Raw genomic sequence first — 19,786 nt, 5'->3', positions numbered from 1 at the left:
CTTTTCCGTAGTATTGCCAATGCGAATGCAACAGACAATTTCTGGCTAACTCAGCTGGGCAGCCCCGTGGCCAGGGTGCGTGGCTGGAGTGCTATAAAAGACGAGTGAAAAGCTTTCGCTCGCCTGCAGTTGGATTTCAAATAGATCACAGACATGAAGATTCTCTTGGGCAGCCTGGTGAGCGATATATCGAAAGTGTCCTTGAAGTGCAATCAAAAGGATATTCCCTCCAAATATAGCTCGTGAGCATTGCGCTGATGTTGCCACCGAGCAATGCAGCTAGCCTAGGCGCAGTGGTGGACGACCGCTCCTCCACAAGGGAGCATCCGATATTTAGGCGCAGTGTGTGGGAGAAGCTGAGCAGCATTATACCCAGCGGGGTGAAGACCTTCATAGAGCAGAACTCGCATTATATCAATGAGCCCGTTCAGTACATAACCTTTGGCAAAGTAAATCTGGGCATTCCTAAAAAAAAATAAATTGACAGATTTGCATTCGCTGTAACAACATTTTATATGCATATATTAAATACATATGCTACGGCATAAATAGAGAACAATTTACCCCTCAGCTATTCCCTCCCAGAAGTTTAATATTTGTCAATCATTTAGTAGTTGTTTTTAAAGTTGTTTAACTGAATTCTCCCTACCCTATTAACAGTGCTCTATTGCGTGTTATTCACAACAACCGCTATTTTGTGCAGTGTAGCTGCTGCTCTTGAAAGCTGTCACTTAGGCTGTCAACAGCAGGCTTTGCAGCCAGTTAGGTGCAGCTTGCGATGCACTTTCTGTTTTACTATTTCTGCTCGCATTATAGGTTCATTGGCCAGCGCATGACGTCATTGGCCTTGAACCTGCGCTGGGGCAGGATACAACCAACACAATTTATATACCCGGTAGCACATGCAAAACTATTGTATATGTCTAGCTCTTGCAGTGAATGGTATATGGAAACTAGAGGCGCGTTCCAGGAATTTAGATGTGTTGGTTGAGGTTGAGATTTACTTTTATATAATCAAATCTAGTATATTGTAGCCATAGTTATGTATATGAAAAGTGGAAAGTCGAATGTATTCAGCTGAATAAGATTTAAGAAGCAGATCATCAATATCAGTTATGTATATATGTATAATGAGCTGTATTCAATTTAAAAGTAAATTCAATTTTCGTTTTTGACTTTCGCCTTTTCAAGTTACGTTCTCTTTGTCCACTTAAATCATATGAAGCCTTTTCATAAAGCCTAAATAGCTATCTCGCTCTTTCTCAGCAACATCAGAAGCTGCATTCAGCTACACATATCTTTGTCTCCCTCTCTCCTTCTGTCTCTAGGACGCAAACTCAAACAGATAATAGTTTTACTGTCGCCTCTCACTAATACTATTGCAGCAGGCAGAGCCAATCACAACAAATTTGAGCAGAATTAGGAAACTGTAAATTGAAATTGAAGACTTCTGATTTGCTGGAAACTGTTCTAGAAGATTTTGAGTAATATATAAAACAGATAATATAGATGATAACTGATGCAAATATATTTAGCATTTATTAGACTAAGAATATAGAATATTGCAAATATATATTATGTGCTCATCTATTCCAAATGCTAAGCAACATTTGAGGAGAGTACAAGTATATCGTAGTTGGGTAATCAACAACTATTTATCGCCACTTGTTTACAGCTCGCATTACGTATACGACTGATTACTCACAGCCAGGCACCGCTAGTTCACAGGAAGTGCACCACAGGGTAAAGACCCAGCCAAAGGCCAAGGAACTGTAGCAAGGACACAATGAAGGAGATTGCATAGTAAATGAGACTCAATCGATATTCAAGGCAAAAATATTTATTTATTTATTCAAATTCGTATCACAAAACCGTCCAACAAAATGCACGTTCCACTATCGGTCTCTGAGTGGTGCAGTGGGGCTTCCTTACCACACTCCGGTGGCGGTGTAGGTCAGCGGCGAGGCAGCAGCGATTTTGGCAACTGGTGCAGCGACATACGCTTGGTGCACCACTGGAGCAGCAGCGGCATATGTGGTGTGCACGACTGGAGCAGCAGCATAGGAGGTGTGCACCACTGGAGCAGCGGCGGCATAGCTGACCACGGGCGTTGACTTGACGACTGGAGCGACGATATCCTCGACGACATGAGCGGAGCTGTGCACCACCGACTGGCTCTGGTGGGAGACAGAGGTGGGCACACTCTTCACAACGGCGCCAACCTTGGCCAGGACGGGCTCCTGGACGATGGTCGCGGCGGGTGCGGTGTAGACCAACGGCGACTCATACAGATTACCGGGACGAGCAGCAGCTACGGCGAGCAGAGCAGACAATACCACCAACTTGAACATGATTGAAATGATTTTTGGGTTTAAGTGAGGTCTGTATTGACTGTTGGGCTTGAGTTTCTAGCGAGAACTGTGTGTGATATGCCAACTGCAGGCGGTGTTTATATAGCAGCAGCAGTCGGTACTCCACGCACGGCCTTCATACACACGCACAACAACGAAAAACATTAAAATAAAAAAGAGACCATATCAGATTCAATTCTCACTGACATTCAATAAGCAATTAGCGTCGGTGGACGGCTCAACTCTGCTCAGCCACAGAGCCGAGCACAACAATTGGCGAAGCTAGCCAACCAGTTTACGTGTCGACCATTGGCCAACTGCTCCACTGGCCCTTCATTAGCTCCTGCCCTCAGTTGCATTACTTGCACTTTAAGTGCGTCTCGGTTCTTTCAGGGTCAGCGGCGCAAGGTTTGGACTTCAACTTCAATTTCAGTTTCAATTACGGTTTCCATTTGGCTTTCAGCTACGTGCGCAGCGAGACGTTCAGTGGCAGCTTTACCTAGCTATAAACTCTCGAATTGTAAGGGGTATGCTATGATTATTTTTTTTCTTGTCATCATTAATGTGGTTTATTGAGGTGCAAGCGTTAAAAAGTGAAGTCTGAGAATAGCTGTTGCCTAATGTGGAATAGTTTGGTGATGAAGTTTCTGAGAGTAAACAATTCTTATTTGACTTTCAATTTGAAAACTACGTAGTTTACAATTAAACTACAGAATATTGAACTCAGATGTGCGAGGGTAGCTCATAAAAAACATCGACTTTACCTAGATAAGGGTGCAATTATATATACCATATGAATGTGAGTGTAATTCCTGGGTAAATCCATGGAAATATATCATAGTAACTATTAATGACTCTACTCTTCATTACTTCAGTTCTACTATTACTTCAAAAGTCATCATCTATTGATTCTGTCCTAAGACAAGCTCATCCATAAGTGCTTGAGTGTGTCTAACGCTAACACTTAACATCTATTTATAGGGTATCTCACAGTTGTATACTCTTTGCCAAGTTTATCAAGTGTTGTTGTCCGTACTTAATTATTTCAGTTGAAATGAGTAAATTAAGTAGACACTTTAAAAATTTATATCACAATTCGCACGGTAGTTAAATAGTTTATGCTTAGCTATAACTATGTTAACTAGTTATACCTCTCTCTATGACGATCGCTGGCCTGTCCTAAAATGTGCACATGATAAAAAGTAAAGTAAAAACATATTAAATATTTATATTATCTGTAAATTGTATATTATTCAAAAAGTCATAGAGGCAAAATGAATCTAAATATTGAAACTTATCTAAGAGTTTTATGGTATTGTTGCAAAGATATATATTTACATCAGAGATACATGGAGTAACACAACTTAAAACTTATTCATGAAGAGCTGCTCTAAGATGAGTTGAGCTACATATTTTAAATAAAAATGGAAAATTTATATCAGACTCGTTCAATTGGAAACACATTCCAAAAGATCCACAAGAGCCATAAACTAAACCAAAAGTAATATTTATATTTTATATATCATACAAACAACACAGAAGATTTGATTATGAAAATATGAACTTTTATTTACATCAGTCGGAAGGGGGGAATGGGGAAACACTAAGTAGAAGATGCGATAGAAATTGTTGCTGCGTGGCTTCGGCCAAGAGATGACTCATCTGCTGAAGCAGCACTCCGATCAGAGCCGATGTGGAAGCTGTCTACCAGGAGGACGCCCAGCCGTGAGAGGCCCAGGAGGGCGACAGGATGCTGGTGTGCAGAGCTGGAGCGGCATAGGTCTTGATGATGGGCGCGGCATAGGTCTTCACAACGGGCGTCACAATCGGCTGGACAATCTGCGCCGAGCTGTGCACCTGGCTGATGCTCTGATGCGAGACAGCGGTCGGAATGGACTTGACAATGTGGCCAACGCTGGCCAGGGCGGGCTCATGGATGATCGCTGGCGCGGCATAGCTATGCAGCAGAGGACCTGCCTCCAAGTAGCCGGGACGGGCAGCGGCCACAGCGAGCAGAGCAGACAACACCACCTGAAAGCGCAAAGTAGTTTAGGGAGTTACGCGATTGCCGCAGTCCTCGACTTGGCTTAGACACTTACCAACTTGTACATTTTAGCTAATCCTGGGAGTTAGTTACTGGGCTTTAGAAATGAACTGTGGGTCTGTGTTGACTCGTCGCTGGTTACTGTTGCTAGCTGTGAATTCGCGACAGCTTTTATACACAAAAGCTGACACACACACACACACGCACACACACTCACACACTCGGCTATGCTAGATCCAAATTCAAAACTCCAAAAGTGCAGAAAATACAATAATAATAACTTTTTTTGCATCGTTAAGAAAAGCCTGCCGACGGCGACCCACCCGAATGTCCGAGTGGTGCAGGCGGGTTGACGGGCTGCTGCAGCTGATTCAACAGCCAGACAAACAGCAACAATAAGCACAACAGCAGCAACAACAGCAACCACATTGCTTTCGTTTACAGTTTTTCCGTTCAGCCCATTAAAAAAAAACTACAACGAAAACCAGTCAAAAGCGAATCGTTGGCCGACGTCAGCTGTCGCAGCAGTTGGCCAGTTGGGCACTTGGCCAGTGGGTTTGCCACTTAGCCAGCGTCTGCCACTTGCAACACACCCAACAACAACTACAACAACTACAGCAGCTGCAGCAGCAACAACTACAACATTTATATGTCTTTGCTTTTCAGTCAGTTTTTCCTCTAGCCAAGTTGACCGTGAAAACTGTTCGTGGCTCATGTTTGTCTGCTTGTTTGTCTGGCGGCACGCACCACCAGCCAACCACTACGCAATTGTCACTGCCACGCAACACGCAACGGTTACAGCAAGTGGCTCAAGTTCAGTGCGTGGCGATGGTCAGTGCCAAATTGCCAAAGTGGTTTTTATGACTTGTCGTCTGTGCGAGTTGTTCGTTGTTGATTCCAGAGATGAAACAGAGGATCGTCATTTGAAGGCCATAAACTATGAAGAAAGGTAATTGACATAGAATCTGCTTGGCGTTTGGCTTGCGAATCACGTAGAGGGCGCAGAAAAATGCCGAGCAAATGTTTGAAAAACAAGAAGATCGATAATTGTAGGTCTCAAGGCAACATTTTAAAGTTTTATGAAGTGTAGCTTATATAAAGCTTTGCAGCTATACCAAATTTGCTAAGGGAACCAAAGAAGACAAACGAAAAATCACATAGCTGAAACATTTTCTAAAGATCTAATACAATTTTCATCTCATGTAGCATTGTAAAACATGTATTAATAGACTCTCAGGCAGCTGCATTTCATTGAATAGTGAAACGGAGCATGACAGCTCAGTTCACATAGAATAGTTCTGAGAACAGTAAGCTCTAAACGCCTGGAGCCATGCATTTTGTATACCTCGCTCAACTAACACACTTTATGGCATGAATTGCATGTAAACAGCCATTCAAAATGTCTCTAGGGTATTTAGCAAATAATAAAGCCAAGTACGTTTCGCATTAAAAGTGAGCATTATTGTAATTTCCTGTTATGTTAATCTGCACAGCCAAGACAAACGCCAAGACAGAGTCTGCCCACATAGACAATGGGGCTGAACAGATCTTTTGCGCTGCTCTCACTCTCTATAAGTTTTGGTGTTTGTCTCCCTCTCTCTCTCCCTCTCTCTCCCTCTCTTTCTATGTGTGTTTGTCTATCTCTGGCGAGTTCCGCTTTTGTAATAATCATTGCAAACTGTTTGCCCCATACAACACCATTCTAACAACTGTGAGCTGTCGCCGTTATGACCATTTGTCAGCGATTTTGTGATTAATGAATAACCATTGCAAGCTGGCGACATATAATTCCAGTTTCTCTCTCTCTCTCTCTCTCTCTCTCTCTCTCTCTGTCTCTCTGTCTCCCTATCTGTCTCTATCATATTTTGTTTACAAATAATATTCTTGAGCCATGCCAAAAGTGCTTTTTAATAGATTTTCTTTGTTGTCGATTTCTATTTTGGAGCCAGACACACTCACGACAATTACTGTTCAGGTCTGCTCCAATGGAATTCCTTTGGCTCCAATATATCCGGGCTCTATTGGGGGTAATGTACGCCTTATGGCCAACCCACACAAACAATCTCAACTCGGCTTCCAGGCGACAGTCTTGCGACAATTCTGGTTAGCGCGCTCACCTGGCTTGCATAACAATGAACACACTGATATATCTATATAGATCGCTTAATCTGTGTGTTACACCAACCAGTTGCTGCTGCCAGACTGCTTACTTGCCATTTTTTTTTCTTGAACCTAAGTTGGCTTTTAATTAAAGCCAAGTGGAGCAATTAACGCTCAGTACATTGGTTCGACGTCACCTCTGCGAGCATTTTGTATTTAACTCGTATGCGAATTGGTCAACGTTTTACACTTTGTTTGTCATTTCGCTCGAACTAATTGCCTCGAAGGTCGAGAATTATCTAGGAATTCTGACAACAAATAATAAAAACACCGACAAAATACGGAAATCAGCTCGAAGATAACGATTTGATCGAAACATGTGGAAGCCATCCTGTTTATAAATATCTATAAAAACTGCTAATTGGAATTTAATTTGAATCTGTATATATATATAGATTATTATGCAATTAGAGTGGAAATTTGGTGGAGTATGTTAGCTATAGATCAGCTTAGAGCAGTCGAAATCAGCTTAAAGTATATAATAATTGCTTTAAATGAAAAGAGTGTTATACATATATTGGCCATGGAAACTAATTTTTGAATAATTTTAATTTTGTTCACCTCTATAGACAGATAGATAGATTCGCTTGTGTCTTATGCAAACACTCTTAGCAGGTAACGTTACGAAGATTTAGGCCTACAGAACGTCCGGTGTTATAGCATAAGTTGATACGAGTAAGAGTTTCGGCAGTGATGATTCAATCTCAGGGACTTGGAGAGATATGGAAATGATAGAAGACGTAATCAACACGCTTTGCCAGCCGCGAACCTCTTGCGTGTGTCAAGCGAATAAATTATATGATGGGAAGACTACAAATATTCGGTTACAGGCCTAATTGAAATCGCCAGCGCGTCATCTACCTACCAGATGCGAGGCTCTAGTGTGAGTTCTATATTAATTGGATTTGCCTAGCCTGCAAGTTGAGGTGCTGAGAGGTATATCCATCTGGTTAACATTAAGGCACATTTTCTACACATAACATTAACATGAATGCAATATGCAGCGCCTATGCATTGCCTCACCTTATTTAATATAGTCACTCTGAATAATTTCAATCCTTCTGAAGGGTATGTGACAATCAAGCAACATTCAGTAAGCGACTCTCGCATTGACTGGCCTAAAACACAAACCGTTTCGACTTACTTATTGCAAATGCCAGACGAAAATAATGAATACACATATCTACTTAACTGACTATCTATCAATCTGGGTGTCATATATACATGTGTACATACATATTGTTCGAACAGATTTTCAGTTGCATGTGGATTGACTAAAGTTGTAAATGCTATTCAAGCCGAGCGGCCGAACATTAAAACCGCCGCCCGACAACAATACAAATGGGAGCTGTCCTGACGGCAGCCAACTCGAACAGTTCGCTCAGGTGTCAGTCAGTCAGCGCCGCAGTCAAACGGTCAGTCAGTCGAATAGTCAGTTGGTTGGTTAGTTAGTCAGACAAGAGTTGGCCGAAAGCTAGCAGAGAGTTTAGGAGATTGCGCAAAAAAGACACAGAGTAAGTAAGATCGCTGAAGTCGGGCCTTACCGACTGCAGAGTACTCACTCACATCCCATTTTCGCTCTTAAACTGCATGAGTTATCAACTTTTGTGACATGACACGCCCCCTGTGGGCGTGTATATATCCGCCATATCTTTAATCTTTGCAGCGATCGGCTCTTGCTGCCGCTGAGAGCAAAAATTTTAACGAAAATTTTGGTAAAGTAACAGGCGAACAGAAATCAGAAGTAGGGGGGACTTCAAATTAAATTTTAGCAAAAAGTGCTCAGTAACGCTCACTCTCTTATTAAACAGTGTTGTTAATGTTAAACAACAGAGAATCAACAGTGAGAGAATGTTACACTGTTAACTAACACTTTTAACCGTCCTACTCATTCCTGTTCGCCTGGTACTTCCAGAAACTCTACAGCAATTTTGGTGAATTACCAGGCGCACAGAAATGAGAAGTAGGGTGCAAAAGGTTCGTTAGCATTGCATTAACATAGCACTCACTGTAAATGGACTGCTATGTAACAGCATCATAGCATGATACTGTTAATGCGCTGTTTTATAACAGTTTTCACCGTCCTACTCATTCCTGGTCGCCTGGTACTTCCAGAATTTCTATAGTCATTTTGGTGAAGTACCAGGCCCACAGAAATGAGAAGTAGGGTGAAAAATGTTCGTTAACAGTACATCAACAGTGCACTGTTACTATGCTGTTATTTAACAGAGCTGATATCATAATTCTGTTAAATAAAATTTTACCTATTTCATTCTGCTACTCATCTATGTTCGCCTGGTACTTTTTAAATTTGCCGCTCAGATTTTGACCCCAACGGCCACAATAACAGTCTCCCTAAGTTATGCAATTATATTTGATATGGAGCACATTTATAGCCGTTGATATTTGAATATTAATTCCCACTAAATAAACCCAGTTAAATAAGAACACAGTTTGTATGTTTATGGACCAAAATTATTTATTTCTTTTCAAATTTCCACAGTTTTTGGTGACTACATTAATTTATACATATATACATACATCTCTTAAGTTATATCATGTATGGCGTATGTCTTCTCCTCCTATCGATGATCTGTTCTGTTCTCAATTTATCTTTCTGTCACTCTCTCTCTCTCTCTCTCTCCCCTCCTCTCTCTTCCTCAACTCACAGGGTATCATTTAGTCGCTTATACCCAGCTCTAGCACTCTTACTATGCTATATTTTTCAAGCCAGCAGCTGCACTTTGTTAGTGGATTGCTCGCTTAGAGATAATATGAAAAGTGCATTTGGAAATATTTGCAATTTCGAGTCGTTTCATTCGATACGTAATTGCATTGACACGCAGCGCTCGGCTGGGGACACTGCGGCGTATGCTTAATAAAGCAAGAGCCCCAGCAACAGCAACAGCAACAGCAGCAGCAGCAGCCGCAGCAACAGGTGGGCAAAGTCTTTTGGCAGTTCGTGCTGCCAGCCGGTGCTAAGGTCAGCTCTGTCCATCAACTACGACATTTTTAGCTGGCCAGCGGATGTGTGCAAATTGTTTTCATAGCAGTAACATTGAAATTATTTAATTTTATTTTATATATTTTTTGAGCATGCGCAACGTCTGCACTACTAACCCACTAAAACGAAAGCGAATGGCTTGCAAGCAGCCAGATTGCAGCATGCAGCAAAGCCTGTTTTACTTTTGCACTTTTAGAGCGCAAGAGATGCAATATTTCCTGGTTGAGATAAAATGAGTTTCGGGTGTGTTCGCTGTGGGTCAAGCGAGCTGACCAGGCCTCAAGCCTTAGGTAAATTGTTGTGCAAATATTTTCATATTCAATTGCAGCCTGATTAATCTCGTTGCTAAAGACAGAGTGGGTGAGTAGCTGAGTGGGGGAGTGGGTGAGTGGGTGAGCGGGGGAGGCTGCCTCCATTTGACATTTGGCGTCGTCGAGCTGCACACTCCAATCGCACTTGTCGCTTGTTGCCTGTCAATTGCAGCGGCATTCTAATGAGCTCCCCTCCAGCCGAGTGGAGCACCTTGAATGTCGCGTTCGTGAACTTTTTGTAGCTAGTGTAGCTCCAGTTTGCCAAGCTAAATATCACAGCCAAATGCAGGCATCGCTGCACACTCAATCCTAACAGCGAGCACTGACGTTGAGGGACGGTGCGGAACGCAAGGGGCGCCAAGTGTCGCTTGTTGTCACAAACCTTGCTATAGACTAGCTGAGAGTTTAATAATTGCGGCGAAAGGGTAATAAAATAGTTGATAGACTTGATATTAATTTAAATTTTATTAGTATCAAAAATCTATCTCACGCTGTGTAAACATCTTGATGAAATTAATTAAAACTTTGTGTTGATGAAATATCGTTTCATTTAAACAAACATTGATTTATGAAGCTTATCTGTTTCCTAAAAGTCTGTAGAACTTATTTATTTTATTTGAACTCCTGTGCATACAAAAAATAAAATGCCCTCAGTTGACTAAAAAATCTCAAATTTATCGACAGTGTATTCAAACTTCAACAAGCAAATAAGTTAGGTTTTTAACATCTTGTTAACCAAAGTTCAGCTAGTTTTTTGCTGCATATGATACAATATTCTCAGCCTTAATATATATGTCTATTAAGATAACGAGAATTGCAACTGTTTTCCACGGATTACAAATAAAAAACTGCACAATTAAATTGGCGAGTGTGAATTTCCGTTGCAAGCGCCAAAGCGCCAAAAGAAAAATAGCAAAAAAAAAAAAATTGTAAAAAAAAGACAAAAATTCAACAATTTGCCTGGCTGGTCAAGGTCGTTGCAGGCAAATGTAACACTGGCATAAATTATGCTTGCAGCAGCAGCAGCAGCAGCCACCAAGTGTTGCAAGCCAATTCAGCAATGACAACAACAACAACAGCAGTAACGATTAGTAACGGTATCTACGATGAGCCAAAGGCACAATTTGTGGCGCGACATGAGCAAAAGCAAAGGTACAAACTATGTGTACCCAGCCAAATGCTTTGGCAATTACGATATGCAATAGTTGTAGTCAAACAACAACAACAACAACAATTGTCTGCAGTCACGCTTGATTGAGCTGTAGTCTGGGTGTTGAGCATGCTGAGCTGGGATTGAAGATTCCGATACATACGAAGAAACAGAACCAGCTCAGGATAAACATGAGTTAGGATAGATCAGAGTCTATGATCTGAAAGTTTGGTTACAAGAGTTCAATAGAATAATTGTTAGATCCAAAGTAAACAGAAGTGGAAAACCAAAAAACATAATAATAAACTACACTAGCCTACACAAGAATGAAATGACAGAGGTAACATAGATACAGATACAGATACAGATACAGATACAGATACAGATACAGATACAGATACAGATACAGATACAGATACAGATACAGATACAGATACAGATACAGATACAGATACAGATACAGATACAGATACAGATACAGATACAGATACCGATACAGATACAGATACAGATACAGATACAGATACAGATACAGATACAGATACAGATACAGATACAGATACAGATACAGATACAGATACAGATACAGATACAGATACAGATACAGATACAGATACAGATACAGATACAGATACAGATACAGATACAGATACAGATACAGATACAGATACAGATACAGATACAGATACAGATACAGATACAGATACAGATACAGATACAGATACAGATACAGATACAGATACAGATACAGATACAGATACAGATACAGATACAGATACAGATACAGATACAGATACAGATACAGATACAGATACAGATACAGATACAGATACAGATACAGATACAGATACAGATACAGATACAGATACAGATACAGATACAGATACAGATACAGATACAGATACAGATACAGATACAGATACAGATACAGATACAGATACAGATACAGATACAGATACAGATACAGATACAGATACAGATACAGATACAGATACAGATACAGATACAGATACAGATACAGATACAGATACAGATACAGATACAGATACAGATACAGATACAGATACAGATACAGATACAGATACAGATACAGATACAGATACAGATACAGATACAGATACAGATACAGATACAGATACAGATACAGATACAGATACAGATACAGATACAGATACAGATACAGATACAGATACAGATACAGATACAGATACAGATACAGATACAGATACAGATACAGATACAGATACAGATACAGATACAGATACAGATACAGATACAGATACAGATACAGATACAGATACAGATACAGATACAGATACAGATACAGATACAGATACAGATACAGATACAGATACAGATAAGATACAGATACAGATACAGATACAGATACAGATACAGATACAGATACAGATTACAGATACAGATACAGATACAGATACAGATACAGATACAGATACAGATACAGATACAGATACAGATACAGATACAGATACAGATACAGATACAGATACAGATACAGATACAGCTACAGATAACAGATACAGATACAGATACAGATACAGATACAGATACAGATACAGATACAGATACAGATACAGCTACAGATACAGATACAGATACAGATACAGATACAGATACAGATACGATAACAGATACAGATACAGATACAGATACAGATACAGATACAGATACAGATACAGATACAGATACAGATACAGATACAGATACAGATACAGACAGATACAGATACAGATACAGATACAGATACAGTAAGATACAGATACAGATAAGATACAGATACAGATACAGATAACAGATACAGATACAGATACAGATACAGATACAGATACAGATACAGATACAGATACAGATACAGATACAGATACAGATACAGATACAGATACAGATACAGATACAGATACAGATACAGATACAGATACAGATACAGATACAGATACAGATACAGATACAGATACAGATACAGATACAGATACAGATACAGATACAGATACAGATACAGATACAGATACAGATACAGATACAGATACAGATACAGATACAGATACAGATACAGATACAGATACAGATACAGATACAGATACAGATACAGATACAGATACAGATACAGATACAGATACAGATACAGATACAGATACAGATACAGATACAGATACAGATACAGATACAGATACAGATACAGATACAGATACAGATACAGATACAGATACAGATACAGATACAGATACAGATACAGATACAGATACAGATACAGATACAGATACAGATACAGATACAGATACAGATACAGATACAGATACAGATACAGATACAGATACAGATACAGATACAGATACAGATACAGATACAGATACAGATACAGATACAGATACAGATACAGATACAGATACAGATACAGATACAGATACAGATACAGATACAGATACAGATACAGATACAGATACAGATACAGATACAGATACAGATACAGATACAGATACAGATACAGATACAGATACAGATACAGATACAGATACAGATACAGATACAGATACAGATACAGATACAGATACAGATACAGATACAGATACAGATACAGATACAGATACAGATACAGATACAGATACAGATACAGATACAGATACAGATACAGATACAGATACAGATACAGATACAGATACAGATACAGATACAGATACAGATACAGATACAGATACAGATACAGATACAGATACAGATACAGATACAGATACAGATACAGATACAGATACAGATACAGATACAGATACAGATACAGATACAGATACAGATACAGATACAGATACAGATACAGATACAGATACAGATACAGATACAGATACAGATACAGATACAGATACAGATACAGATACAGATACACAGAAAACTAAACACTTGTAGGCCAGTGTTATCAATGCAAAAAGCGAAGCAATTACAGCGTCTGCTGCAACAGCCGAGGCAAAGGTAACTGCAACAACAACTGCAACAACAACTGCAACTGCAACTGCAACTGCGGATGCAAGTGGCAACATGGCTAAAAGCCGGCAGCGCGGATATAGCAAAGTGGCTGCTGCCGGTGGTGGTGGAGCTACTGCTACTGCTGCTGCTGCTGCTGCTGCTGTTTAGTGGGGGAGGTGGTGCTGCGGAAACGTTGCATTGAAAATCGCGACAAACAATGAGAGCATCTGCAGCTGCTGAGGCTGTCGAGCAGTGGCAGCTGCTGCTGCTGCTGCTGCTGTAGCCACTGGCAGCTGATGCAAGATGCCAAGTGTATAAAAGCCACTGCGTGGTGTCATGGTGGCATCAGTTGCACGCGGCAAGCCATCGAGCACCCCACACTAAGCAAAAGAGGATAGCAAATACAACATGCTCAAATTGGTAAGGGCAAGGATCGGATAATGGAATATCCTTGGGGACTCACTCTTGTAATCCTTTCCAGCTGCTTTCGATGCTCGCGCTGTGCGCCTTGGCCGCTGCCCGTCCTGGATACCTGCATGGCCACCACCATCATTATCCGGAGTATCCGCTGTATCCCGCGCACCACCACATCGAGCCGCTGCATGTGGCCAAGATTGTGCATGTGCCTGCGGCCGTGTCGCACCAGAGCTCCACGGTGGTGCACAGTGTGCCGCATCACATCATCAAGCCCGTGGTGCTGCCGACTGTGGTGAAAACTGTGGTGCATCCGCCCATCATCAAGACCTATCATCCTGCGCCCATCATCAAGGCCTATCCCTACGATCCCTATCACTTCCATCATCACCACGACTTCCACGACTATCATCTGCACTAAACTCGACTGGCTGAACCACCAAACACCAACCACCAACCCACCAACCACCTTAGCCACCCGCCCGCCCGCTGCCTGCTGACCAGCTGTGTATATGTGTATATGTGTGTGCAAATTGTTCTACAGCTTCAACTCGATGAATTAGAGAAATTTTAAATAAAAGTTTAAATAATATATATCAAACAAATTTTGTTTATATTCCTAGCAGAGTAAATAGCTATAATTAATTACAATATTTTTCCTAGATATTTATTTTAATTACTTTCGCAATTGCTTGCTTCTGTCTGCGGCCTACGCCGCATTTGATTGCGTCTACGCGGCGTAATTGATATGCAAAGTGACGTCAAGGAGGAAAGCGGCGGCATAACTGATTATCTATCTATCTGTCTAGCTTCCCTGATTGCTTGATTATTATCCAATCGCCCCTCGACTCTGCGGCTCTTTAGGCAATTGAACTGGTTTGCATTTGGCCGGAACGTAAGACAATAAAGCATCTATTTAAGCCAGTTACCAGCGCAAACAATGCCAGCAATGGGGAAGTTAACGCATGTGGTAAGATATAGAGATGGACACGTGACGATATTTCGTGACACGCAGTTAATGGAGATGCCCATAGACAATTAACATACATTAGATATAACATTAAATAATAATGAAAGCGAATGAATGAAAATTAGATTTGGAATAAATTGTTAAGAAATATTTGAAAGTTCTTGATGATTTCGTTTATATATATGTATATTATTATAGAAAGTGAGAAATAGAGAGAAATATATAAATAAATGTGTCAAGTTACATATATTTATGTGCAATACATACATATATAATATAAACTATGTCTTGCTTGGCAATCAAGCTGAAAATATATATAAAAAAACAAAAATACAAAATTAATTCTCTAGAAATATCAGTTAGCCATGCATATAACATAGATCTATGCTATGCTTGACTAACTGACTGACTGATATTTAAGCTCTGAGCAGCCTCCAGTTACCTGCAATCGATGTACCATGATGCGTATGTGCTTATAGAAACTATCCCTAAACATGGAGCTCATCAGCTCAGCACGCGCACGTCGCCAGCCCATTGTGTGCGGCTGCCTGAGGTGGCCCAAAGCGAAGCGCCTAGGTGACATAATTAGCATGTAATCAGCGAGTTATCATGTGACACCAGTGGCAGGCAGCGTGAATCGCTGCTGTGAGCTGCTTCCCAAGCTTATGAGCGACACGGCTGACACGTTGCCCAGAGCCATGTGTGTGTGTGTGTGTGTGGCGTCAAATGCAGTTTCTGTGTTATGCAAATGAGTGCATTAGCAAAACGTATGCAGAGTGCCACAAATGGTGCTAAAGATAGATAGATGGATAAAGAGATCTGTTACGACTGACTGCAGTTCAAAGCGTAGCAAACCATGTAGATGACGAAACACTGACCTCTTTAAGCTCTTCTCGAACTGACTGTGCGCCAGTATAAGTATTTCAAGTTCATCTCGATGTTTGCATAAGCGCAAATGCAACAGCCGTGAATCAACTCATATTCAATTCAATCAGCTGCCAAAGCCGTCCGCCCCATAAGTCCAGGCAAATCGTCGAGCATTTAGCTAAATTGCGCTAATTAGCTGCAAAGCTGCTCAGGTGGGTGAAAAGTGGGAACGGCCAAAGACTCAAGCGCGCATTTCCTAGCTCGCTCAATTAAAATCAAATCAAGTCGAAGTCGGCGGCGAGCCAAGCAGTGACAAATGTTATTTAAAGGGGACTAGAGCGGGCAGAGAGTGGGCAGAGCAATGGCTAGATAGATGCTGAAACAAAATGAGACTTGATAATTTAAAGGTGGATTATAAGAGTCAACATAAAACTGTAGCAATTTTAAATACTTGGATAAAAAGAATCTTCTAAAACCAAAGCAAGTTCATTTATGAATATTAATTAAAAATTAATAAAGATTATAATTGAAAACTAAGCATAATACCATAGCAGTTCTCATATATGAATATTTTATATTTATTACTATTAATATAATAATTCAACTCGATTTTAGACTGAACTAATATGCAAAATAACTATTTGTGGCTAAGTAGCCGTCCTATGCTTCGATTGGCAACAGGTTGATCTAAAAACCTGGGCCTGTCTACGCTTTGATTGCTTTATTGCACCAGCTCAGCTTGGTCATAATAGTACGAAAGAGCTAAGCTAAATGCATGATGTGCAACCGTTTGAATATTACACAAGACAATCTGAGCGACAGTTGGGTAGCAAAGTGCTCACATTAATCAACAATTGCCAACAGCTTTGGCTTAATTTATGCAAGCCAAAAGTGCAAAGAGCAGGCCAGCACACACACACACACATACATATGGCCATATCGGTCTTTCTTTGTCATATATTTTGTATGATTTGCGGAACGATATCAAGCATACGCCGCATTGCACGCGCGTGCACGAGTGGGCAGCAGCAGCCGCGCCTGCCTCACAGCTGGCCATGTCCATAACCTGTTGCCTCTAGTCAAGCAAGACAAGAACATCGAGAACATCGAGAACATGGAGAACATTGAGAACGTTGAGAACCTGCCCCCGGAAGGGTTTGCAAACTGCATCAAGTGTCGCGTGTCGTTTGAGCCGTGTTTGTTACCAAGCCAAATGGCGACTGCAGAGGCGTTCACACACACACACACACACACATGCACAGTATGCACTCGACTGATGCACTATAAATAGGCCAGCGATCGATGCAATGGCATGTCAAATCGTTGCCAACAATCAACCTATTAAAATGTTCAAGCTGGTAAGTGGCTCAGCATGGGAAATATTCTAGTCCAGTGCGAATCCTGACTCTATTCGCTTTGCAGTGCGTTTTCGTTGCTCTGCTGAGCCTGGCGGCTGCTGCACCCGCTCCTGCGCCTGTGCCGGCGCCAGCACCATCGCCCAGCCTGCTGGGACCCACCCTGGTGGGACCCGGCATTTGGGGACCTGTTGTCGCACCGCCAGTAGTCGCCGGACCCGTGGCCATTGCACCACGCATCGTGCAGGTGGTGCCCGGCGCCGTCTCCCACGTCTCGGTCAGCCAGCTGCATCCTTCGCCGATCCTGGTCAAGAGCGTCTGGTAAAAGAGAGCTGCCAATAGCTAAGCACGACAGACACAAAGACAGACTCACACACAGACACACACACACTGACATGTACCCCGTCCGGATATTGTTTCGCCCACTGAAATTTCACGTGCCCTGTTTAAGCAACAATGAAAAATCACAAAAAAAAAAAATGTTTTAGTTCTGTTTGTATGCAATAAAATGCCCTGACAAATAATTCCTATAGCGAGCGAATTTCAAGTGTTTTGAATTTCACGAAAAGCCGAAAAGTGTGCAACGGTATATTCATTATCATAAGACTGCAGCTGTATAAGACAGCCAGATAATGAATTCTGAGTATAAGACAGCCATTTGCAGACAGCATGAATTTTAAATGAAACAAAAACTTTACTCAAAAATAAAAATCATTGAATCCTATCACAATCAAGCGTTCGCAGAGATAAAGTCACATCTAATGGTGCAGAGTGTAGGCCAGGGGAGCTGTATGCAGCACGGACTTGACCAGAGGAGCGGAGTGGACGACTGGCACCACAGCAGGAGCAACATGGACGGCATGGACAGCTGGAGCAGCGTGGATGGTGGTCTTCAGGACGGGAGCAACAACGTGCTGGACGACTGGCTTGCTGTGGACCTGGGTGATGCTCTGGTGGGAGACAGCCGAGGGAGCGCTGTGGACAACGGTGCCCACCTTGGCCAGCACGGGCTCGTGGAGCACGCTATGAGTCTCAATGAGACCGGCGCTGACGGAGGCAACCAGAAGGGCAACAATGGCGACCTGTGCAAGGAGCAAGGGAAAGAAATGAATTTGGAGTTCAGCTCGTTAAAGCAAAGTGAACTTACGTATTTGAACATTTTGTGTGTTGGGCTTGCTTGAAGTTGAACTCGCTTAGCTTTGAATTGTGACTGATGATATTTCGGGGGTCTGCAGTCGTGTTTATATAGAACGAGCACGAGTCGAGGAGCACACGAGAGCCACAGCTGCGGCCTTCACAGCGACTCAGCATAAGTCCAACGCCGACTCCCCAAACCAAAGCCGAACTCAACTTGTTTGTCTTCATTTCCGACAGCTGCAGCTCACGAAGCAAATGCAGGCACGACTCGAGCTCTGCTACGACTGCTGCGGCTGCTGCTGCTGCTGCTGCTGCTGTCTTATCAGCATCAAGGTAAACGACTTCTCTGGCTGATATGGAAGCCCTTAGCTATAAAAGCGTTTCACACAGAACCCAACAGCATCAGTTGACCCCGTCATCTTCAGCGCAAGACAACCATCAGTCCCAACAAACCAACCCAACTCAACATGTTCAAATACGTAAGTTCATTTGGATGCGTAGATGGAGCTGAGCTAAGCTAAAGGATATCCTGTTCATTCCATAGATCGCCATTATTGCCCTTCTGGTTGCCTCCGTCAGCGCCGGTCTCATTGAGACTCACAGCGTGCTCCACGAGCCCGTGCTGGCCAAGGTGGGCACCGTTGTCCATAGCGCTCCCTCGGCTGTCTCCCACCAGAGCATCACCCAGGTCCACAGCAAGCCAGTCGTCCAGCACGTTGTTGCTCCCGTCCTGAAGACCACCATCCACGCTGCTCCAGCTGTCCACGCCGTCCATGTTGCTCCTGCTGTGGTGCCAGTCGTCCACTCCGCTCCTCTGGTCAAGTCCGTGCTGCACACAGCTCCTCTGGCCTACACTCTGCATCATTAAGGACCTTTTATGGACATTGTTTTGTTATGATCATAAAAATATGTAAAATAAAAAAGACATTAAAAAGTATTATTGAAACCTGAATTAACGCCTTTTAATATTTAAAATATATGTAAAAATACCTCAGAAAAATATATAAAATATTTTTCTTATAGAAAAAAAGGAAGAAATTTTAACAAAGT

At 41.8% G+C, this 19,786-nt stretch overlaps 6 protein-coding genes and 1 long non-coding RNA gene across 7 annotated transcripts; 4 read left to right on the top strand and 3 right to left on the bottom strand.

The window, feature by feature from the left end:
* Positions 1 to 17: 17 nt before the first annotated feature.
* Positions 18 to 559, top strand: LOC149091317 (uncharacterized). Its single transcript, XR_016196629.1, has 2 exons — positions 18 to 177; positions 240 to 559. It is a non-coding gene; the product is annotated as an uncharacterized LOC149091317 (long non-coding RNA).
* A 1,265-nt stretch (positions 560 to 1,824) lies between these two features.
* On the bottom strand, positions 1,825 to 2,442 carry LOC149091316 (uncharacterized). The gene has a single exon (XM_089260177.1). It carries the CDS (start codon positions 2,349 to 2,351, stop codon positions 1,929 to 1,931), a length of 423 nt encoding a protein of 140 aa, XP_089116303.1. The 5' UTR covers positions 2,352 to 2,442; the 3' UTR covers positions 1,825 to 1,928.
* A 1,452-nt stretch (positions 2,443 to 3,894) lies between these two features.
* Positions 3,895 to 4,603, bottom strand: LOC108652497 (uncharacterized). Its single transcript, XM_018102694.3, has 2 exons — positions 4,451 to 4,603; positions 3,895 to 4,382 (listed from the first exon to the last, which is right to left on the bottom strand). Exons 1-2 carry the CDS (start codon positions 4,460 to 4,462, stop codon positions 4,056 to 4,058), a joined length of 339 nt encoding a protein of 112 aa, XP_017958183.1. The 5' UTR covers positions 4,463 to 4,603; the 3' UTR covers positions 3,895 to 4,055.
* A 9,194-nt stretch (positions 4,604 to 13,797) lies between these two features.
* LOC115562339 (uncharacterized) lies at positions 13,798 to 14,991 on the top strand. The gene is made up of 2 exons (XM_030383666.2): positions 13,798 to 14,413; positions 14,475 to 14,991. The coding sequence occupies exons 1-2, from the start codon at positions 14,402 to 14,404 to the stop codon at positions 14,826 to 14,828; spliced, it is 366 nt and encodes a 121-aa protein (XP_030239526.1). The 5' UTR covers positions 13,798 to 14,401; the 3' UTR covers positions 14,829 to 14,991.
* Positions 14,992 to 17,575: 2,584 nt separating this feature from the next.
* Positions 17,576 to 18,140, top strand: Nplp3 (Neuropeptide-like precursor 3). The gene is made up of 2 exons (XM_018110491.3): positions 17,576 to 17,602; positions 17,667 to 18,140. The coding sequence occupies exons 1-2, from the start codon at positions 17,591 to 17,593 to the stop codon at positions 17,922 to 17,924; spliced, it is 270 nt and encodes an 89-aa protein (XP_017965980.2). The 5' UTR covers positions 17,576 to 17,590; the 3' UTR covers positions 17,925 to 18,140.
* Positions 18,141 to 18,273: 133 nt separating this feature from the next.
* Positions 18,274 to 18,897, bottom strand: LOC108657837 (uncharacterized). Its single transcript, XM_018110489.3, has 2 exons — positions 18,747 to 18,897; positions 18,274 to 18,681 (listed from the first exon to the last, which is right to left on the bottom strand). The coding sequence occupies exons 1-2, from the start codon at positions 18,756 to 18,758 to the stop codon at positions 18,358 to 18,360; spliced, it is 336 nt and encodes a 111-aa protein (XP_017965978.1). The 5' UTR covers positions 18,759 to 18,897; the 3' UTR covers positions 18,274 to 18,357.
* Positions 18,898 to 19,037: 140 nt separating this feature from the next.
* LOC108657838 (uncharacterized) lies at positions 19,038 to 19,688 on the top strand. The gene is made up of 2 exons (XM_018110490.3): positions 19,038 to 19,215; positions 19,281 to 19,688. Exons 1-2 carry the CDS (start codon positions 19,204 to 19,206, stop codon positions 19,602 to 19,604), a joined length of 336 nt encoding a protein of 111 aa, XP_017965979.1. The 5' UTR covers positions 19,038 to 19,203; the 3' UTR covers positions 19,605 to 19,688.
* Positions 19,689 to 19,786: the final 98 nt, after the last annotated feature.

Source organism: Drosophila navojoa, chromosome 4 (genome assembly GCF_054131105.1).
Source record: "Drosophila navojoa isolate 15081-1374.11 chromosome 4, UAZ_NAV_1.0, whole genome shotgun sequence".
NCBI lineage: Eukaryota > Metazoa > Arthropoda > Insecta > Diptera > Drosophilidae > Drosophila > Drosophila navojoa.
This window is presented reverse-complemented; position numbering and strand designations above follow the sequence as displayed.